General features: G+C 40.6%; 2 protein-coding genes across 9 annotated transcripts in view; one reads left to right on the top strand and one right to left on the bottom strand.

The window, feature by feature from the left end:
• The window catches only part of LOC116446882, a 781927-nt gene that overhangs the window by 619967 nt on the left and 137920 nt on the right, over positions 1–24040 (top strand). The gene's annotated exons all lie outside the window — the stretch shown is intronic.
• The window catches only part of AGAP1 (ArfGAP with GTPase domain, ankyrin repeat and PH domain 1), a 315634-nt gene that overhangs the window by 285070 nt on the left and 6524 nt on the right, over positions 1–24040 (bottom strand). The window contains exon 1 of one of the 8 annotated variants that reach the window (XM_032115306.1): positions 6001–6098. The exons of the other annotated variants lie outside the window; for them this stretch is intronic. Coding sequence (XP_031971197.1) covers positions 6001–6049 — 49 coding nt within the window. The 5' untranslated portion in view covers positions 6050–6098. Of the gene's footprint in view, positions 1–6000; positions 6099–24040 lie in introns of those variants that run through there. 8 annotated transcript variants of the gene reach the window in all.

Below are 24040 nucleotides of genomic sequence, written 5' to 3'. Positions count from 1 at the left end.
AAGTCCTTACTGTGTAAGTCAGGTGGATGTATTTAAAATTCCCCACGGTTTTATAGATGGGTTGAGTTTTAAAATACAATAAAATATTTAAGGTATGACATAAAGAAATTTTTTAAAAATCAAATTTCACTTCATAACTAAGCTTCACTCAATTAAAAAAAATTGAAAATTTTATAACAGGAAAGTAAGCAAAAAAAAAGGAGTACAAATTAAAGTCCCAGAGGAAGTGGAAAGGCCACACTGATTTACTAATACTGGTTTAAATATTCAGTCCCAGGCTGATCTTTCCCCACTAATCTAGTAGGAAACTGAACCCAAACTGCCCTTTTGTACCAACTCCTGAACACCAAGCGTTCGGGACAAGAAGTGTCACATTTTTTCCAGTATGTCCAGATAAACCAGCCCTTAAGGCTGACTAATTAGGCAGCTTTTTTAGGGAATGAAAGATCATGAACCAAAAAGCTCCCAAGCCAAGATCAAACAGCTCAGTTTTGTGTATGATCCCCCTCAGATGCTTTCCCAGAACTGCACTTCCTGTGCAGAAGCTGCTTTAAGCAAAACATTCACACAGACTTAAAACTGAGAAGGTGGGACAAGTGTTTATTAATAAAAAAGCTTTTAATTTATCTTATTCTGAAAAGATTAAATATGTAATTAGTTCTACAATCATATATTTAATGAAAACAGAGCACACACCATCCTGAGCCTCCTTCAGGCTTCTCCTGCACTCATCCCTGTCAATAATCAAATAACCAGTTCTAGAAATACTGAGTCAGATACCAATAGAGGCTTTTTATTAAGTTGAAAATCGTTTTGTATTCTTACTCCTCTGCCAGGATTGCATGTTGGTTTTTATTTACCCATCTACTGAAGTACCAACACTGCCATTTTCCCCAAAAAAAGCACTCTTTTAACAGGCTGTAAGCTCATGATCATAACTCAGATTTTTGTTTCTTCCCATATATGGAGCACATACCTTTTTTACACTGTTTCCCTTCGGTATATTATACCCCCTCTTCCAACTAAAGCAAACTGACTACATTTAAAATAGAGTATCGTATTTCCCATCAAACTAAGACCTTCAAGGTCTAGAGCCAGTATTAAAGGTTTATGGGACTCCAACCCCCTGGATACTCATTAGCAAATGAGAGTCTTCAATACCAGGTTCCTGGAAGAAGATTTTAGCCTCACTTGCCAGTAATTTTTGGAATTTCACTGCACAGACACCACAGCAAACTCTCACCTCTACATCCTTCTGCTTCCAAAAGTCACCAGAATTATTGGTATCTGAGTTCCTCATGTACCAACCAATTCTGCTTTTATTAATATACCAATTATGAATGTGAACTAATTTGCCATATCCCTGTTTATAGAAGGTTGTATCTGAGGATACTGGAATGGTAAAACTCCACAAAATCAACTGAAAAAAACCACAGAATAAGCCCAAGTGTTCCCTTTTGTAACAGGTTATTAGAACAGATCCTGATAGAGGCAGTAGAAAATACTGTTTAGGCAAAGCTACTCAAACTAACGCAATTCTCCCTCATGTAAGAGATGATTCACGATGGGAATCAATATTTCACCTTCCGAGATCATGAACAACACCTACATCTCCTCTGCCCAGGTACAACCAGCTAATCAAGAATGATCTGCCTGCAGCACAGTATTTATCTTGCTACTCTGCTCTGCCAATAGACACTGCTCACATAAACACTGTCTGGTTAAAGAAAAGTAGCCATCAATCCATCATTCACTTGCCAGTCTCTTAAGAATGTTATGAATATTGCTAATCACAGTAGAAACAATCCTGCTCTGTCCCTAAGGGCCAAGTTTCATCTACTGTCACACAAACAATGAGAATTTCTTTCTTTTTATAGATTAAGCACACTTACTAAAAACACCTTGATGAACTGGAAGGTTCTTTCTCTGATTACAGAGCCCCTCCTCTTTCTTTGGCTCACTGCACACTTCCCAGAACCTTTCAATTGATCACTGAAGTCCCTGCAAAACTGAAATGCTCCATTTATTCCAAAGAACCTGGGCCTTCAGAAACTTACCCAAATTTCTCTTTTCCATTTCCAGAGCCAGGATGCTTTTAGCAGCTTGACAACATTACTTTGGTACAGAAGACTTTGTAAGAACCTCAATTCATTTGTAACTGCTACTTACAGAATCTCAGACTGGTTTGGGTTGGAAGGGACCATAAAGTTCATCCAGTTCCACCTCCTTCCACTAGGCCCAGGTTGCTCCAAGCCCCATCCAACCTGGCCTGGAACACTTCCAGATGGAGCAGCCACAGTTTGACACCTCCTGTTAAGGCTGCCTCTGTTAGATCCTGGATTGAAAAGGATTTATCACCTACATAGGAGAGAACAAATTTAAAACAAACCCACTCTACACAACTGTTATTTCAGTTTCTGGCATCTAAACTTCTGGAAGTTAGAAAATTCCTTGCTATCCATCTTTCAACCACGTGGTTGCACTTGGTCACCACCAGGATCTCCAGGATGCAAGATCCAAGCAGGCACTGATGCTGCCAAGAGTTCAGTTGACAAGAAGCTGATGAGCATGAGGAAAATCCTGCAAGCCCGTATCTCATATATTTTTATAAAAGCTGACACCGGATCATATTAGTTGCAATTCCAAATTGCAGTAAATACTACCAGCATGTATTTATATTTACCAAGAGCCTCATTTTTTTTCTTGTGTTGTTAACGTTACACAACTAACATGTTGTTTTGACTGGTACCAAGCTCAGATGAGTTCATATTGGGCAGGAGTTAATTAGTGCTTAATTCCAAAAGCAGAAAATGGAACAGTTTGGGGGTGGGATTTATGTAGGGTGGGTTTTTGTTGCTGTTGCTGCTACTATATTGGGGTTTTTTAAGAGGTGTCCACATTTTTGTCTTCACAAAGAGTCCTTGAAGCAAAGTCATGAATTCTGTGTATAATCAGCTCCCTCAGTTCATTATCATCACCTTTGCATATACTTGTACCTGTTGCTCCTGGGATAACAATATGCCTGAGGCTTACAACACATCTGAACTCCCAAAAAAAGGCATTTCTTAATCTGGATACTCCCTAAAGGAAAAAAAATTGAACTTAAGATCCTTAAAAGAAAATCAATTTTCGTTTTATACATATGAAGTTTATTCATCATTAATGACAAGCTTTCTGTCACATCACATCTTCATTGTTATCCCAATTTAACATTCAGACACATCTTCAGACATTAACTGAGTCTAAACTACTGCCACTGTATTTTCAGATGTTCTCCACATAAAATATTTCTGAAAAGAAGCTCCGACTAACATCACTGCAGGATTGTCTCTGGATGGGCACTCAGTGCTCTGGTCTGCTTGACAAGGTGGTGACTGGTCAAAGGCTGGACCCGATGATCTTGGAGGCCTTTTCCAACCTTAATGACTCCATGATGAGGGAACAGTGAAACCACAGCACTCAGTTCTGCCAGCCAAATGTTTCATTTTGCTATCTTTTAACTACCTGAAGACAAAATATAAGGATATTAAAGTAACTCAAGAGTTGCTTACAGCACACAAGTAACATCAGGCACTGGAACTCCTTCACTGCAAATACTGAGACACTGCTATAAACAATTATTTAACAATTTTTATTTAACAATTATTTAACCTGCTAAACCCTCCTAAACCCCCACCCCCCCTAACAAAAATAACATTTCCCAGATTGTGATATACTCCATGTGTTCATTTTGGCTCTACCAGGGGAAGAAGCTGCTACCATTACAGCTGTGCCATGAATCCATACACGCAGATTCCAAGGTTTCCTTGCAGAATGGGTGTCTTAAGCCTGGGGAAGAGAAGGCTCCAGGGAGAACTTAGAGCTCCTCCCAGGGCCTAAAGGGGCTCCAGGAGAGCTGCAGAGGGACTGGGGATAAGGGCCTGGAGGGACAGGACACAGGGAATGGCTTCCCAGTGCCAGAGGGCAGGGTTAGGTGGGATCTTGGGAAGGAATTGTTCCCTGGCAGGGTGGGCAGGCCCTGGCACAGGGTGCCCAGAGCAGCTGGGGCTGCCCCTGGATCCCTGGCAGTGCCCAAGGCCAGGCTGGACATTGGGGCTGGGAGCAGCCTGGGACAGTGGAAGGTGTCCCTGCCCATGGCAGGGGGTAGAACCAGATGACATTCAAAGGCCCCTTCTATCCCAAACCAGTCTAGGATTCTGCAAGAATTCCGCAACTACCTTTACCTGAACCACTCCAGTAACACTCAACTGACATTTCCAAACCTTGGTCTGATGAGAAACAACTGATTTCCAATCTTCTCCATAACAGATTATGGTTAAGCATTGGAAAAGTGACTTCATCAGCTACAGAATTAAGGCTACCAAGATTTTGCGTAGTCTAAATTGTGAATATCATGGTCATGTGAAATGCCAAAAATTCACATTCCCCACAACTAAAACTTGATTGCATCTTGTGGCTACAGTATACACAAGACACCCCTAAGTAGGGTTGCAACAAAAGTAAACAGCTTTGAGAAGTGGGGGTTTTACTATGTAAACTTCCTATTTCTCTCACTCAGAAAAAAAAAAAGTTCTATGAATAAGCAGTTCCTTTCAAACATTTCAAAAGTAGTGTATCTTTTCCTTTTACCAAACATTATCACAAAAAATGCCTTTGGGGGCTTCTGTAGATGTTTTCAATGGGAGGAGGAAAAATCAAGTGTCAATGAAGTTTCCTCTGCCAGAGGGTAAGGAAAGGCAAGGGAAGCACATCAACGAGGAGGATTACAGGACCCACAGACTGACAGGAGTTCAGGTCTCCATGACTTTCTCGAACTGAAAGCATCACGTTTTGAAGCCTGTTGCATTCAGCATCCATTTTGTTGCATCTACTTGCATTGCATTTTCTGTACACACAAGTTGTGCTGAGCTGCTACTCAGGTTTTTGCTAAAGCTTCACAATACCTTCTCTGCAATAAGAATCCTAACAGCAGCAGGCAGTGAAGCTCTGCCTGACTGGTGCATTCATTCCAGACACCAGCAGAAGCAGCATCCTGGGCAAGCCATTCAGTTTCAGATCCCTAAATAATTACCTATTGGTGCAGAGCTCACAAACACGAGAAGAAAACACTAAGTAAGTCGGCAGCAGGAGATTTGGTGTCTCAATAGGAAGATAAGGAATCCATCTGACTTATCTCCATCATGCTCTCACCGAAGCAGCCTCACAGAAATAGAGCAGGTCATGAATTTTCTGTAAGGAGAATTGTAGAAGCCCATCAAATATTAAAAAGCACTGCAGATGTCTGCAGTCCTTTCTAAAAGCTTTTTTTCAGACGAGCAAGGAGGACACATTAATTAATTAAATTAACTGTTTCCAAACATTCTACTTCTACAGATCATTACCTTTCTTCAGATGTTTTTAATAGAAAATTAGTCTCTTCCTCCAGGGTTTTCATTCCAGAGCTGCTCTCTAACTGTAACAATGTTTGTTTATCCAGGCTTTCAGAAGACCTCACAGAACCTTATTGCTTTCTGCACAACCTGAAGCAATAGTTACATCTCAGTGATTTTCAGAAAGCCTCTAACATCAGCCACATCTCCAGGTTATCACTTGCACAAGCAAAAACCTTAAGTACAAATATGAAATTACCTGCACTGCAAAAAGAGCCTCTTGAAAATTATCAGGAATGCATATGAATCACTCCAGCTTATTGAATTACTGCATCTACCCCACAACACACTTAATGGGGTTTCTTAAATTAAATTTCTCTCCACCAAACACATCTCCCTGTCACATGACACGAGCTGAATACCTACAGAGAGGACTGAATTTTCATCACATCCAGCTGCAAGGTACCTGCCTGAATAATTCTGACAAGATCAACTTGTTTGTGTTCCAACCAATCCTTCATTAGTGCATTACTCAAAAATCAGTCATAAGATGCCTGTTTCTAAATAGGAAACCTGCTGAAAGACATTATTCCAGAACAGAAACTGAACTGAAAGCTGAAAAACATCATACCTATATTTGAAATGCCATCTTCTTCCAGCTCCTTTGCAGCAAATAACATCCTTTCCAAAGAAGCAAGGTGCAGAAATCAGCTTGTGCACTGTTCATATGCACCTGTGCCGATTCGAACACACCATCGAGGCTTCGGTCAGAGAAGAACGGAGCTCTTTGAGGTGCCAACTTCAGCCACCCAGAGCTACGCAGCTCCTTTTACAGGATCCCAGGCAATACTTTCCTCCTCTTACATAAGAGGCAGAACTCCCAGGTGCCCCCGTTTCCAGCACGGTGCTGGCAGTGCAGGAAGAGGCTGCAGCTGTCCCGTGCCCACGCCGGGCTCTCCCGTGTGCTGACCCAAGAGGCAGCAGATCAACACTTTGGGATTATTGCTCCCCAGGGCTTCTAAAAATCGAACACCAGCTGCTATCAGAGTCCATGTGCTGATACCCAGCACCACTGACCAAGTGCCACATCTCAGACCTCCTATTTCCTTAATGCCACAGACAGACAGATTTATATTGCACTCTGTATCTGACAGTGAAAGGCTGCCCGATACCAATTTAGTTCTTAGCCTGATAATCAAGGTAAAAAAAGCCCCAAACCAACCTTTTCTTAGCATAACCTTGCGTGCCAGCCGTGGTTACTTCAGGCTTCAGAAGCAAGGAGGCTGCTTCAGGCTTTGAGAAGCAGCTACGAAGTGGAGACCCCACTCAGATTTTCCCAGCACCAGTGCAAAAGACCATTCTCAGTGCACAGACCTCACACGTAACTGGCATTGACAATTGGCACTGACACTCTTGGATCCAACAACATGAATTTATTATGAATTGAATCAGCTTTCAATTAATCAGATTAGCACCCCAGCTGTGAATACATACTCTTCAGAACCTTATTCTTGCACTGTGACCTCCTGTTATCTCACACTATCACAGAAATTTAATCTGTCAAACAATCCAGTACAAAGTCCATGCAATTACATCTGCTTAAGTACAAATCCAGGCTTGGCAGTAAGCCTTCTACAGATACGTCTTGTTCATATGTCAGTCAAGTTTCGTTCAAGTAATTACAGCCTCTTTCTTACAGGAAACAGCTACTGCTATTTGCAAAGTCTCGAATTTCCAAAGCACTGAAGGGCAAGCCAAGCCTGGGACTTCCAGTTTTATGAACAGCAAATTGAAGGAGGGACGTGAAGTCAGGATCACTGAGGCCTGCTATGGATCAGCCAGTCCATACTAACTGCAACAGGGATATTTCATTAACATTCACCACTAATTGGCGTGGCTATAAAATGCAGATCAAGCTGAGTCTTGTCATGAGTCACAAGTTTCTCCACTTGTACCACCCGTACTTTGTCTTTCCTTGAAAGAGAGAACTTGATCACAACTTCCATCTTTTCTGGTTTTAACCAATGCACACCTCAGGTGGTTTAAAGCAGAGCAGAGGGGATCAGAAACATGAACTGCAACACATTGGAGAGGCACAATATAACCTAAAGCAGAAACCATGTCTCTTATTTCTTAAAAAATCCCCTGTGTAGGTCCCTTCTTTTATTCCCTTCTCCCTCTATTCTCAGAACGATGCTCATGCAAATTTCAGGTCAATTTTAAAGTGTATGCATTGTACCTTAAGAACTAGTTCTGTAGTACATAGCAAGAAAGTAAAATTGGACCTCAGTTACTTAAAATAGCCCATAGGCAGTAAGTTATCTACCTGTTTCAGTCAGAAAAATGAATACAAAGATCCCACAGAACTTTGCCTTCTGCCTGTTCACTCCTCAGATTACAAATGCCCCATAGATTCTTTCCAAAGTAACCAACATTCAGTAGCACTCTATGTGTGATTGCAATCTGCATTTACAGTATTATTTAAAAATATACATGCCAACAAATACTCTCGTTATCCTCCATCCTTTGTACAAAACACCTATAATAGCTTTACATTTGTTAAATTAAATTAGATGAAATTTAATACACCAACTTACAGAGGAAAGTGAGTTCAATCAGTTCTTCAGTCCTGTTCCTCTGTTCAGTTCTTACTTATCCAGGTGTTAATGGTTCAAGTCTGGCTTTTTAGTTTCTGTAGTGTAAGAGCCATGTCAGGAGGTTTACTGACTCAGAGCTACCACTTATTTCTAGCTGAAAATGTGTTCAAAATGCTGTCTTTTCACTCTACTCTTTAATTATCACCATTTGGTTAATTTTGAACCCTTTAGCAAGTGTTACATCATGGGAGTGTTGTCTTTAAAGCAGTCAGGATCAACCATGGAAGATTTTATTCAGTTTTATAATTATCTCTAATTATCTAGGTCTAAACACTCGACACATTTTTTTCAGTTATATCTGTTACTTCAGTAAACCATTTGTAAACATTTCCAAGTAGGAAGTAGTGATTTCTTCTAGCAGCAGTTACGAGTTATCAGTTAAGGAAGTTGATTCCTACTTGCTGGAATTATTTTATAGCTGATCGTTAGAACATTACGGCATTAGCCAACCCAACGGAATTCAGTAAGTCCCCGTCGTTCTTTAAAAGGCTTTCCCGTTATTATAATCTGGTAACTGGAATTCAGCTATTGCTCAGCATTGTTTATTCACTGCTTTGGCTGTTTGCTGGTGTTTGTTAATGCAGCAGAGGCTTGGTTTAAGCTACAGGAAAACACCTGCAGGGCTAATCATTGAGCAACAACTTCAGCTCTTGCACACACTCCCATCCTCACAGCAAAGCTTTCTTTTCTGTTTTCCATACGCAAGGCATGACAAACAATTTATCATGGAATGGTTTGGGCTGGAAGGCACATTCGAGTCCACCTTGTTCCACCCCTGCCATGGCCAGGGACACCTTCCACTAGCCCAGGGTGCTCCAAGCCCCATCCAACCTGGCCTGGAACACTTCCAGGGATTCAGGGGCAGCCACACCTTCTCTGGGCAACCTGTGCCAGGCCTCAGCACCCTCACAGAGAAGAATTTTGGACCAGCTATTTCAAGTTTTAAATTATCTTGCTTCTACACATCAGCTGTGCTCCTGCTACTCAACACACATTTCCAGAGAACAGGCAGATGCACTTGGCTGCTTTAGCCCCAAAGGTCAGCTGGAACTAAACCACGGGTTTGTTTGGAGATCTGCTTTCCAAGTGCATTTGTAGCCACCATATCCAACCCTCTCTTCCCACAGATGCCTTGGATGTGAGGCAAACCACAAAACAGGCAGTCATGAACTGAGCAGCTTTTCCTCAAAATACTGCAGGCTTTCACAGTGACCTAAATCAACTACATGGGCAAAAATGAGCCCCTAGGAGCAGCAAGTCTTGGGCAAATGGTCAGCACCATCCATTCTATGTATTTATCTTTTTATTACAAAGCTCCAATCTGACCTTTTAAAAGCCTCTGATATTCTACTTAACAGGAGTGGCAAGAAGATATTTCCCTGTGTGTTATTCCAAAGTGGTATGATTTTGCTTTACATTTTACAGACGTTTGGTTTGTATCTATGCATACTATAGATCCTTTTCTCACCATCCTGGCTTACGCTTCACATCAATATTTCAACAGTTTTCATCCATCAGCCATTGTTATGCTAAAACCTAGGTGTTAGCAGAGCTCTATTTTTGAAGTTGTCTGCCAGAGCACGTCTCACTCAAAGCAGCCTGTCAAAGAAACTCACCCCCAACATGAACAAAGAGGTATTGAAAAAGTAGTTGATGTCATTTTATTTCTTTTTTAATATGAGAACAAGTCAGTGAGACAGATCTAGATTATTACAAACCATAAAAAATTATGCTATTTCCAAAGCCTACTGAAATCCAAAATTTGGGAATTTGCCAGAAAAATTGTTTTGAAATTAATTAAATTATTAATTGGTCCATATTACATTTGGCACAGCCAACTCACAGCCCACACCCCATAATCCTTACTTTATCCCAAAGTGAGGAATTCCCCTGTAACAGAATTCATTTATGGAGGAGACATCGGACTGATTTCATGGCAGCTTTATTTTGGAATGACAAATTCACCAGTAAAAAAACCCCAAAAACATGAAAGGGACAAGAATTCAAGCAAAGCCTGAATTCAACCAGGTTGTTCAGTTTAAGCTAAGCTGAGGTTGAACTGAAGTCACCCCTCACTGGAATCTACTCTAAAGAGCAGCAATTCCTGTTAGTTGAAGATGGTTTTTGCATTTTCTCCTCAGCCATCCACCAACTCATGCCAATCATCACCTTTTCCATTAGCATAGAGCTAGAGAATGCTCTGAGAACATCTGCCTTCAATAATTCATCTCTCACACTAATAAACTCCTGAGCCAGTGGCTGCAGATGCACCTCACTTTTCCCCTTCCATACAAACCCTAATTACTTTTCTGAGTGTGTTTATTAGCTTGGACAGCTGCCCACCTCCCTTTCAGTTCTCTGCTTATCATCTGCCCTTCCACACAAATAAACACTCATAAAAGCCTGAAACCTCCTCAAGATCTCGTGGAGAACCACAGCCCACCTCCATCACGGGCTTTAGTGCAAAGGAGGCATCTCACAGGGATACTCATTAGAAGGTTCTTCCAAGAAGAAGAGGGTCATCATTAAGGCACTGGTACTCAGTTATTTAACACTTACACTCTCTTTCCTTTCCTGCCTGGGATTCTCCCTGCTCTATCACAAGGGCAGCAAGCCGGGGTCCCTTCAAATGTTTTCATCTCAGCCGCTGCCTGAATTTCAGATCAAAAATCAAGCACAGCTGAACTGTAAACCAACAAGCAAAGTTATTTTTCACGCAACTGTCTTCAACATCAACAACTTAGTATTTGCAACAAAGCAAATGGTAAAAAGTTCTTACAGCTCAGTCTTAAAGCAAGCAAAGAAATCAAATTCTTACTTTTTAATGTTAAAATGACCTTTTAACATGCTGGTGTACTCTTTCTTCAATTACAAGCATAAGCTGAAAGAACTAATTCAGAGTTGAGTATCAGCCCCTTGGCTTGCTTCTTATATTGCATTTACCACTGTTTAAAAAGAAGCATCTGAGATCCTCCCACAGCAATTGTCACTGCTCCCAGGCAAAGGTTTAATAATTATTAGCCTGATTCTGTCATTTCTGAAAAAAAACAACCAAACAAATAAACCCAGCCAAGTCCCAGTTAGTTACAGTAGTACGGGACTCTCCTGGTATTGTGAATTTCTGTATTTCACTTCAGTTGCTCAAAGTCAATATAAATTCTTTTCACTGCACAGTTACTAGGCCAAAGTCGAAATGCTTTTCTCCCAGTTCGGCCACAATAGACTGATCTTCATCTCTTTCCCAGAAATCTAATTAAGTCCTTCTCATAACTGCTCAGAGAACGCAGTAAGATCCAATTTCTTTGCAATATTTATTATTGCAGTTATCATCTTGCAACAGTTACAGCCAAGTAAGCATCTGACCAAGTCCTGAAAAGTACCACTGTTTTGCTTAAAACCTTCTCCAAATGCCTCAGTCACAATCGATCTGAGACATGACTCAAGAGTGTTGGAATTTTGCAGATCCACAAAACCTGGGGAAATAAAAATTAGCTCTGAGTAGCAGCCAGCAGCCAAGGAAAATCGATTGCTGCCCTTGATCAGCACACAGACCACAGCTCTCCTTTCTGAGCAAACTGAAGGTGTCCAACTCGGTTATGGCCTGAAACGACAAAGACTGGGGACTTCTGCAGTGTCACGGCTCAGCCAGAAAATAAACAACTCTTACTGTTCAGTGCTCTGCCCTGTCCATCTGGCTAAGCTCACACAAACCAAACCGAGCCACACTTCCAGTGCCAAATGAAATATTTCCACCAGAAAACACTTCCTGTTGACAAACAAGCATCAGCCTTGCTTGCTATGTATTTCTAGGAAATAAAATAGTATTTTGCAGATTTTTTTTTTTTTGTAACGATAATCACTGCAAGCGATTACAGGATCAAGCACTTGATCAGATTTAAGCATTCAATACACACTGTCTGTCTATTTACAAACACCTGGTGATAATCCTAGACAGAGAGGAATAAAAACCAGTTCTGAACAGTGAGTGCTTCTAGGTAACTTGAGGGAAAAGTTACCTTCAATTATACAACAAATAATTGATGTTATCAAAGGCCCTGGTCCCAGCTGCAGCCCTGGCTCTGAGGAGCAGCACCCAGCCCTCTCCTCACCCAGATCACATTTAAACCAGGAGAAACATTGCCACGTCAGCTCCTGCCATTAGGAAAAGGACGTCATTTCTGAGGCTTTTATTCCTCTCAGTCTAGGACAAGGAAGGATTATCACCAGGTGTTTGTAAATGCACCCCCCACAAAGCTGTGAAGTTCTGCAACTGCAGTAACACAGGCAATGGTTATTTCAGCCAGGTTTCACACTAACAGTGCCAGAACCCAAACACAAATTATTCAAAATTATTTTCAGACATAAACCAGTAGCAACTGGGTATATAATTCTTCACTCTGGTTCATGACAAATGCAAGCCCTAATTCTTTTAGGCAAACAGTGAATTATTGCAAACTGAAATAAGCTTTCAGTGAAATGGTTCAGCTTCCAGGACATATGCACTTGTTAGATTAATTCCCACTACATTTTCATCTGGATGCCAACACAGAGGTCACTTCCAACATGCTGACCCTTGTCCCACAGGATTAGGACTTGCATTTCAAACACATTCAGACATAGCTACACTGCTTGAAGTTTGCACAGCCTGGGCAATTACTTGAAACTGAACAGAAACCTGAGGGCAAGCCAGTCGAGAACTCCTGAGCCTCAACCATGATGGAATTCAACACAAAACGTCTGCATACCAGCATGGTTTTTATATCTTCCAGGGGGTGAAAAGCCCCTTTATTTTGAGTTTTATTAAGTATGTAGCTACTACTGGCATTTCAAGAACACACCATCTAAAATTAGCAGAAGCTGCTAGCAGCAAGCATTTTAAAAAGGCCAACGCTCCTAGCAGTAAGTCAGAATGTGTTTTCATTAAACCTCACCTAGAAACTAAGATCCAAGTTATCTGGAAGGTGCTTGAATTTAATAGGGATGAGCAGTTTTTACTGAACTGCTGAGGAGTGATACTGGTGTCTAACAAACACTCATCAGTAGATTCACACTGACTGACAAAGTTACTCCTTCAGTGAGATCTCCCTGACACTGTCAAAGCAGCAGATGCGGTGTTTTACTCAGACCTCCAAGAAATTTTTCCATCTCCAGGCAAAAAATACCAGTATAAGGTAAAAAAACCTGAATGAACAACTTGAAATCTGTTTTTAAACCAGAGTGGTCTTCTTAAAAAAAATTATACAGCTTAATTAATAGCTATCTGGATATATTCAATAACATTACATCAACAGATTTGTCTCAGATGTCTCTCACTCCCCAAAGGACACAAATTTTGTAAGAGAAAACTTCCTCCAGTTTGCATACTCCAAATATTCAACAGTATCACATTAGAGATCAGATTGCCTCAGATTTGGCAACACTGTCCAAAATTTGCAACTCTTCCATTATTGCAACATTTTTCTGCAAATTTAGATTTTTAGAATTTGAGAGCATCGACATGAGAACCACAGGTTTTAGGAAGGCTACAGCCAGAACAAGCAGATAGAAAGAAACTTCACAGAAACGCAGCCCAGTATTTGTTACACCATTTATCTCCACTGAGCACTTCTACAATTAAAAAAAAATTCTCAACATATGATAGGAACCCTGAATATTTAGAAAATAAGGCAAATGAAGCTTCCAGCACTCCTAGTTTTACTGCAAGTACAATAGCAAAGAAAAGTCATTGATTTATCCTGAAATCCTGTGAACTGTGTATTTTGCTCACAAGCACTTAATGCTTCAAGTTCCTAACAGCTGGTATCACATCTTAAAAATAAAAGAGGAAAATTGCATGGGTGATTGTTCAGCAATGCTGAGAATCTTTCACCAAAGCTTTGCAGCCTGTGATGCAAATTTAACTTGTACTAAAAACCTGAAAACATAAACCCTGTGTTTTTCACTGAAATATAAGATCACATTTCTGAAAAGCTGAAGATGTATATTTTGAGCAGGGTTACTGCTCTAACTGGGCTGTATCTGCAGTCAGCCCTTATCAGACTACTCAAACACCTCAGTATCAGGTTAGCTAGGGAAAAGGAAGTATTAAGACAACATGAGAAGGCTGATCTATGCTGGCCTGTTAGCTTATTGTTTCATTCAATGAAATTTCCTGATAAATGTTTCCATGGAAAGTTTAGGTTGGCAGAATTCTCATCTCTACAGCACACTGGTTTTCCAGACTCACTGACAGAAGGGATCAGCTGCAGAGCCCTCTGGTTTTGTAGTGCAGACAGACAGGGGAAGAGGGATTGAGTGAAGGAGACCCAGTCAAATGTACTTGGGACTCAAGCACTCATGAGCTTGGGGATAAATAATCATTTTCCAAGAAATGCAGGTTGCCCAATGCAAATCTTAATCGTGTGTTTTGGCCAACAGTTGCTTCGAGTGCTGCAATTATCTCAACATTAAAGGATTACCACAGTCACCCCTTAATTACAAAATTACTTAGATTATACCATACAAAGTAGCCAACACCGAGCAGCATTAGCATAAGACAACAACTTGACTTCAGGAACATGCTGCTGATTTCGCTTAAGCCTAGGACACAGTGCAGATTTTCCAAGCTACAGAAATCCTTTGTTCTCCCCTACAGTGGGTGTCGAGATTGTAACAAACTGTCTCTTTCACTCACAAGTCTCTAAGAGACAACCTGACCATCCTCCAAAAGAGAACAACTCTGGATAGTCAAGGTCAATCAAAAGTTAGAAGGAAGACTAGATTTCCTTTCCTTAATATGGTTTGGGCTGGAAGGACCTGTTGTCCCAGAGAAACAGGTCCAAGTTTGTTAGGGGCTGGAAGTTATTTTACAGCCTACTGAGCCGTTCAGCAGCAAGAGTTCTGTGCAGCATCCTACCCTGCTCCTGTTCCTTGAGGAAGTTTAGGTGTAAGACAGCAATTCACTCAACAGAGCCAAGAGCCCTCCAACACCTATCAGCTTTGCAACAGCAAATTAAATATCACAGGCTCACCCACTCTTAAACTACGCTCTCAGAAGACCGTGAAGATCTACATCTGTTCTTAGCAAGTTTATATTCTGCTGCTCAACTTTACCACAAGTCTTTCACGTTTCTAGTATTATTTTCGGCTAAATCCAACCTGGGAATCAAGCAGCACATCACCTCATTTTGCATTCAAGTTGAATGGAGGCTGTAGTAATTCTGAGGCACAAAGGAGCAGAGTAATATAATCCTCAGGTTACAGACTTTGCTTACCTGACAAGCTTAAAGAGGCTTTACTCTGTGGGGGTTTAAAAATAACTAAAATAAAAGCTTAATTTTTTCCCCCCAAATCACTCTCAGCATCTTTATTTATTATTAATCAGGTCTCATCTGCTCAATACATCATTTCCATAAGATTAGCAATCAGCCACATGTTACGAGAAGGCAATAAATCCTGTGTCCTTTTCTCAACATGAAGCTTCCACCTCCTCAAGAGTAAACAAAGAGCAGAAGCTAAAATAGTTTGTTGTCTTTTATGCAAGTCAGCCCCGGATGAAAAACACCGTGTTACAGAAAACAGATTTGATTTTCAATCTCAGTTATTTCCACCTTATATCACAATTTGTCATTAGCAGGGGCCTTTATCTATTCCTTCTTATGAGTACTCCCTTGTCACCTCTCACATGAATGCAACATAAATACAAGTACCTCAATTTACTGTTCTTTTCAGGGAATTAATACATGAGGTTTATTTTAAACAGGTAAAAGTTAACTGCAAATTTATACATTTCCTGACAAGGGGATGGAAGATGCAAATTAAACAAGTGCCAAGCAGTTAAAAAAATTTGCTTTTACATCAGCTGCTTATTATTACATAGCACATATAAATGTCTAAATACAGAAATTACTCTGCAAGTTGGCAACCACAGAGACCAGAAGCAGATCCAGCAAATCCCTTCACAACATCCAAGCAGATGAAAGTCATAATCTAGAAGCCTTCAAAATTCTCTCAAGTTATGTCATTTTAGTTCCTATCTCAAAGCCTCCCAGAACAGCTGCTTGTCCTTGAGTATTACAAGTATTTGGCTTCTTTTTATTTCCAAAAGCCAACAGCCTGCAACCACTCAAGAAGTTTGGGAGAGTAAAAGCAATGTACACCAAAGCTGCCACATTCCAGCCGTCACCTATGTTTCAATGGCCTGTTTGTCCTGCTTGGAGGCAAACACCAATCAAAAAATGCTTCTTGCAAGTAAGGAAACCACTCACTATCCCATACCTCAAGTGTATATAGCTATCTTGACCATTAAAATCCATTTTTACAGCTCCATAGGAATTACTTACAAGCTATTATGGCTAGAAAACAAAACCCATGCTGTCTCCCCAAGTGGTGATTTTCCATGTCACATCCCTCATCAGCATCAAAGCTTCTACTTGTCCACACTGCCAAGGAGATCAAACCTAATATTCTTCTCTCATACACAGCTCCCGGGTTTTCAAAGTCCAGTTGTTTTCACTCAGGTTTTTTGGGTTGCAGACAGACACATCTGGATGGAAATTTTTAGCAACAGATTCAAGCTGCAGGACCAGAAGCAACCACAGGGGCTTTCAGTTCCCTCTGGTGGATGTGGAATTGCTCCTGCAGTAGAGTTTGGCCATAGCATCCAAAACACAACGCACACTAAGGATGCCAACAGATGAGCTACTGTCACTATTACAGAGGCAACATTTTCAAGATGCTTACTGTACCATCTCCTAAGACTCGGGTTTTATGTTCTGCTTTAAAAACGGGACTAAAATTAGACTTGCCTAATTTTTTGCTTTTTTATTTGAGTCTCTGTGGGATGGTAATACAACAATAATTTGGGAATACAAAATCTGGAAGACAGTTCATAGTCAGTATTATCCTGTTGCCATCACCGCTGCTTTTCTAGAGCTTTATGAAAAATTTCAACCAGGTGTCTTCAAGTTCAAGCCCACTGCACTCATACTTGATTTCAGTTTTTAACACTTTAACATGTAAGAAGTGCCTGTTTATGCCCACAGAACACAGTTTTCCTCTCTCCAGATGTGATCCTCACAGCAGACCCATCACACAGCCCAAGGACCCGAGGGTGATTAGCAGAAGCCAACCCAAACAGACAGAGTCACAGGGCAGCAGAGGGTTTTTCCAGCACCCTGTAGTGTTCTCCACACACTATTCCCAGTGAAACCTGTATCTTAATCACTATCCATGGAATATATTACCCTGAGGACAATAAATCTCCTGTCCCTGCTGACATACCTCGCTAGGAACAGCCTTTTTATTGATGTCATCAAGTTCACAGAGGTAAATGAGACAGATGCTGAGACAACAGACACAGTTCATATTCAGGAAGAACATAGATTTATACAACTGTGCTCATCCCTGTTCATAGCAGGCTGTTGTTCTGGATTGTTTTTTTTAATTACAGCCTCAGTGATCTTGTTTGAAAAAGATCTAATCCCATTTGTAATTAGATGTATTTATCCATATTTCATTTCCCTAATGTGGCATCACTCACCAGCTTTTATCAAACATCACCACTTACCCAGTAGGCAATATTTCCATCTGCTGAGTAGAGAAACAGTATGAGAACTATAGAAAACCAGCTGCAGAATGTCAGACAAGGAGAAGTGTGTCCTTGTGCATGGTAACACAGGTTCCTCTGACAGCACCTTTCACTGGAATTCAGGAATACCAGACAACTTCTAAAACACTCCAGTGTTGCTTTCTTCCAAGATGATGGTATTTGTATTCAAGCTTCTAGCAGGTAGCTGGTTCAGCCCGAGTACACCACCTTATTTACATACTAATTGAAAAAAATAATCATCTGAAACACCACCAGTAACTACCTGGGTCCCTACAAATTCTGACAAAATTAATTTTCCCCATTTATCAACCAAGTTTATAAAAAGCTATTGGCCTACTTAGCAAATCAAGGGATATAAATGTGAGCTTTCATTTTAATAACATGTCATTACCTAACAACAAGTAATCCCTAAAGGGACATATTTGCACTTTTTAGGTCACTGAGGTATTTTGCCTCTTGCTGTTGACAGGCTGTATTCAAATCACAGCCAAACACCTGTATTTAAATGCTTTTTGCTTCCAAATTGACTAATTTCTTTCAGCTGTCTATAATCTCATTTCAGTGCTTGCTGTGAGAGCAAGCCAGTCAGACTCAAATTAGAAAACCTGATATGATTAAAGTGTCTAAATCACCTTGAAATATTAAGTTTGAGATAGATTAATATTCATTTTGTCAAACACCCACTTTAATCCAATATGTTACAGAAGCAAAGCAATCCTCCCCATTAACACAGAGAGCAGTCTGTACAACACTTTTAATACTGAAGAATCAGGTCCCTCCCAAAACAGCTCTTGCCTTATATAAGGAAAGGTAAAAGTCACCTCTTTAGACTACTGCATTCCATAATCTAACATTAGGATTTTCCCTATCAGCCTAGAAATACAAAAGCGCTCTGGTTTACATTAAAGTTCATTGGTTTGCACAGTAAAATACTCAAAACACATATCCCCTACCAGAATCACAGCCAAAATACCTTCATTATCCCACCACCGCATGAATATCCCCATTTTATTTTCCTTGTTTTCCCACTGCAGTTTCTGCTGCACTGACATCACCACCAATTCAAACGGCACAGCGTGTTTTCCATTACCTAAAACTGCACAGACAACTATCATACATATTCTACCTTCATCACATAGATAAAAACGTAAAAAAATTATTACCGTATAGAGGATGGTAATTTTCCACCTTAGCGGGGGATGGGGGGTGGAAGCATGCTCTGGAATATTTTTTCAGCTGTTGTTTAAATCCCACAAAGAACAACAATGAAAGCCACTGAATTTCCCCTTTAACATTACAGTGACTAAAATGGACCAGCACTTGAATTCAGCATTTAGAGCAAAACAGGGGCCCCCAATTGTTTGTTTGCCTGCAGACCAATTTTAAAACACATGTAATGCTCCATCTTAAAACCTTTTGTCAGATAATTTGGAGAGGATTAGCAAATGAGCGATTAGTACATGCAGTTCACATCAACTATCACACCAATTAGCATCATAAATCAAACCAGCAACCCTCTGACTGAATCCCATTATGCGGGAACCAAGATGTTCCAGTAAGGAAAATATTCCCGGAAAAGTAATGTCTATCTGGAAGTCACGGAGGGCTCCTGACCTCAGCCAGAATACTACTTTTAACAGGTACTAAGCAGCTCTCAAGGCGGGTATCTGCTGTAAATATTGATCACCTGGCACCCAGATACCAACACACATCCCTCCCTTCGGCTCAAAGGTCACACAGCTGGGTATTCAGCCCAGCTTTCGCCTTCAGCAAGTTGTGCCCCACCCTACTTCAATTTCTTTTTCAAGATAAATCAATAGCCAGATCCTTCCATCCATAAACTCATGCATTGTTGTACATCCGAACGCTATTAAATGCCACAACCTCGTAGCAGCGAGGCATTTTTGAAGCTTAATTAATGCAGGCTAAAATTAGACTCTTATTTTGCATGAGAAAAATAATGAAATGGGACTAAATGGATGAGTTGCCTCAGGGTATAGGAATAGTTTTCCCCAGCTTGTTTCTACTCCTCCCTGCTTTCATTTACACGTCTCCAAGGGTGGAACTACAGATTGCCATTCAAGTAGCAGAATTGCCATAGAAAAGTGATAAACCACTACAGCAAGGTCCCACCTGCACTCAGGCTGCAGCTATAGATTTCTGTTGTATTCAGAACATACCAGTAGAATTGTCAATTCTTACAGTTTCATCATCCATCATTTATGTCACCACCCTGTGCAGGGGCTCAGAAGCTGGCCCAGGGACCCACAGAGATCTTTCAACCCCAAGCCTCAACAGTAATCCAAAACTAATTTTATGAAGGAAAACTATTATTCGGCTTTATTCACAGTAGAAAGAAAATAATCCTATTAATTCTGTAGCATGTATTGAAAATACAAACTAAGCTTTACTACAAAAGCACTCTTAAACTCTGCTACATCATTGATTTTATGTTCATGACAGCAATGGAACATTATTTTCCTTCATTGTCATTATTTATTAGCTTTGATAGTTGACAATTGTACCCTTGGCAGTATAACCAATAACACCTTCTGGCCAGAAACAGAGATGGTGCAATTCATAACAAAGTGATTTTTATTATCAGAATCCTCACAATCAAATACCCACATCCGTTAAGACTTTCCAAGCTATCATTCTAGTTTTAGTGTTAAAAAGTTAAAAAGTGTATATCAGAGATATACAGGCCATCTTTCTCTCTCTCCATACCTGCTTCACAACCTGCCTCCCACAGCAGCTACAGCAGCAGATATTAAGCTGTATGTCACTTCAGTGATAGTAAGCTCCTATCTCTGACTTTTTTTTATTTCTTATCAGGCCAAATTTGTCATGTCATGCCACCTTACCTAAATATAAACACCTACCACGGCTATCCATGAGCTGTACAATGGCTGTAACGGTTTACTATGACCTAATATTAGTTAATATCTTTCTACATCAGGAAGAACTCAGTCACTGAAGTCTAACTCCTACCATGACAAAGTTTACAAAAGAAAAGACATCAGTATTCAAACCTAAGAATCCGACAGCAGCTCAATTACTCCTTCTTACTATTCCAGCATTACTAAATGAATGAAATAAGTTTCCAAGAGATCCTTTGCATTCTGCAGTCAGCTCAACTTTTTGAAAGCAGCACAGCTAATTTGCTAGGCCAAGTCTACGACAAGAAGTGCCTTCTGTTCCTGCTGCTGTAAGTTGGCTGCGTTAGTGTGCTATAGCTGCCACAGGAAGGCTGAAGCATGACCTGATTCTTGCCTTTGAGACATGAAAATTACTAGCAAGCTCCAAGCCACCTCAAGGAATTTCACTGAATGAGTAATTCTGGCTGTAGCAGTGTAAAAAGCAGGTGGAAAAAGGACCATTCCATCAATTTGCACCTGCTAACCTAGCTCAAAGCAGCAGATTTAAACTGCAAAGCCACAATCGTTTTTATGCTTTGAGAACACTCCTAGATCCTTTCTATAATGCATTTACATAGCTCTAAAACTACCCTCCCTACGTTTCTGGGCAAGCCTACTTAAGATTGTTTCCTAGACCTGGACATGTATTTCAACTTCATGTTTAACAATCCATTCACAGGCTTGGACATTTCAATCTCCTTCCCCGCTTCTCTAGTTACAGAGGGTTTTCCTGAGTTTGGCTGGTATATCTTTGAGGAAATTTACTGCTGAACAAAAAAACAGCAGCTATCAAAACACTGTCTGATCTTGCACAGCAAGGTCACCCTCCTGAACCACTAAATCTCCTGAGCTGGAAGGATCCTGGTCCACAAGGATCATCAAGTCCAACCCCTGGCCCTGTACAGACACCCCCCCAGTCCCACCACCCTGTGCATCCCTGAGAGTGTTGTCCAAACTCTTCTTGGGCTGTGGCACCCTTGGGACTGTGCCCATTCCCTGGGGAGCCTGGGCAGTGCCCCAGCACCCTCTGGGGGAAGAACCTTTTCCTAATATCCAACCTAAACATCCCCGACACAGCTTCGTGCTGTTAGAGATGCTATAACAAAGGGTCCCACAGATACTGGGGGGAAATTTAGAGAAAAAAAATACAAAACTAGGAGAAGTAACATGTCTTTAACATGTGCACTAAAACTTTCAAGTCCAAGATTATTCTAACCAGGCACAAAATTCCTCATTTGTGCACACACTGGCCTTCTCCAAATTCACATGCCAGGCATCTGAGTTGTGATGCCCAAGTGATGCAAAAAGCTCCTGGCACACAAGGCGTTAACTCAGACACACCAGCGTTTGCCAGGTTAAATGGGATCCATTTAACTGATTGCTGTCTGGGCATCCCAGTGCCATGCTTTTAGCATATTTCCTCTGGAGAGCACAGTTGCTGTGATACCTAAAAGACAGGCTTCCTGGCTGCTCTCCTGAGCATGAGAAGCTCAAACAAAGATAATGGATCTCTTACATTCAAACCTACTGTATCTGTATAACCGAGGACTGATGCTACAAAATCCTGCAACAGCGACTGACTTGCTGTGTCAGTCCTCCTTCTGGTTATGGTATTGAAAAAGGCAGTTGCAAATTATAGAGACAGTGGTAGAATTAATAGAAAATTTAGTTAAAAGGAACAACAACGGCAGTTTTAGTTTAAAAGAAAATGTAAGCACTACCAAGTTCAAGTCAAGGTTTTGAGTGAAGTCGCGTTGAGCACTGATTTGGTCTAGGCTATAAACAGTTCCTCAATCCCTTTAAAAATAATGAAAAAAAATTGAAAAATTTAAGCTTCTCACAGACAAACACAAATACGAAGCAGTAAAGCTAAAGCTATAGATTCAATTCCAGTGTTCCTCAGAGTGCCTTTGCTTGCCTGTATCTTTCTTCACTATAAAAGGGAAAATTACCAAACAAAGTAACTGTCTCATCATTAGGTTTACATTCATTACCCAGCTATGTAAACTAGTAAAGCTACAAAGGAGACGCTGAAATTACATCTTTCACACAGATCAACCCTGTGGTTTTAGTACTGGCTTCCTGAAGTGGTTAACTGAAGCTTATTTAAGCAGTAAGAAAGAAAAGTGAAAGAACAAGTCATTCTCTGGGTTAGAAATGTACCGCTATCTTAACACCCTTTCATCTGTACCACTATGCAGGCTCCAAATACATTAGTCAGAATCCTGAAATTGCATTAATGAGGCTGAATGTGCACATACTAATCAGTAACACATCTGCTTCCATCCACTTAAAAAAAATATATTAAAGACTTCCAGAGGGCTTTGGAATTGCCAGCTGCCCACAATGGACTCACCACCACCAAGGAAACCTGACAACCTCTCTGTTTCCACCTTGGAATCAAAATTTAAAACAAACTTTCTAAGAAATCGTAGATTCCTGGTAGCCAAAACACATCTGAGATGTTACCTTATTTCTAACACGGGTCACAAGATTTATGCTGCATTTATAAACCTTAGCACAATTACAACAGAAGAACAAATTAACTGCAAGCAACTTCAGATCAAAAACTGCTAAGTAGTTGAAAAATCTTTCCTTACAGGGAAATCCTATGTTAAAATCACCCTCCTTTTCAGTCTCCATTGGTACAAAAATCAAAAAAGTCTTTACCTCAAAAATCAGCAGCATCTCAACTTGTCCACATCTGGCACTGTCCGTGCTCTATTTCATGGTGTGAGGACAGGTAAGAACGCAAAAGAGAAGCTGAGCCACAGCTCTCCCTCAGTACAGGTGACACAAAGTACAAACTGCTTGAAGGCAGTCAAGGACAAAAACTAATAAAACAGAAGACAAATCCCTTTCTCCCACAGACATTAGGATTATCAAAACTATTGAATACACTACTTGCTTTCTCAGAACAGAAAACTTTATCCACTGTAGATTACTAAGCAATCATTCTGGATTTGTTCCACAACTGCTGTATGAAGGTCACACAGAAAACCCTTCACATAAAAACTAACAATTGCAGAAAGGGATGTTTGAAATGCACTGTCAGCAAAAGGTCACACAGCTGAGATACAACTGAGTTCTGAGATTTTTTTTTGGAGCTTCCATTACCTTTTCTTCAAAGATTTGCCAAATATACCAACACTACCATTCACCTTGCTTATTGGTAAGGACAAAACCAATCCCAGTGGTGACGCAGTAGAGAACAGAGTATTCCTGAAGTCTGGGGAGAAGCTGTTCAAATGCCTGGCATTACTCCAAGCCTCCTTCATTAGCCAAAAACAGTGCTGGATTTTTTAATTTCACTTACAAACATACCGTAGCCTGACAGTTATAAGCCTATTCCTTAAATATCAGCAATTAATGACATACCTCATATTTCCACCTCAGTTTTCACAGCGTGATCAAAGATACAAACCTATTCCTTCAAGTGGCAAAGTTAAGACTAAGACCACGGCTACTTCAAGTGCTGGAAAATAAGCACTTCTCCTAGTGGGAAAA

The sequence above is a fragment of the Corvus moneduloides genome, chromosome 7, assembly GCF_009650955.1.
Source record: "Corvus moneduloides isolate bCorMon1 chromosome 7, bCorMon1.pri, whole genome shotgun sequence".
Classification (NCBI taxonomy): domain Eukaryota; kingdom Metazoa; phylum Chordata; class Aves; order Passeriformes; family Corvidae; genus Corvus; species Corvus moneduloides.
The sequence above is the reverse complement of the archived record's forward strand: the minus strand, read 5'-3'. Positions and strand labels throughout refer to the sequence as shown.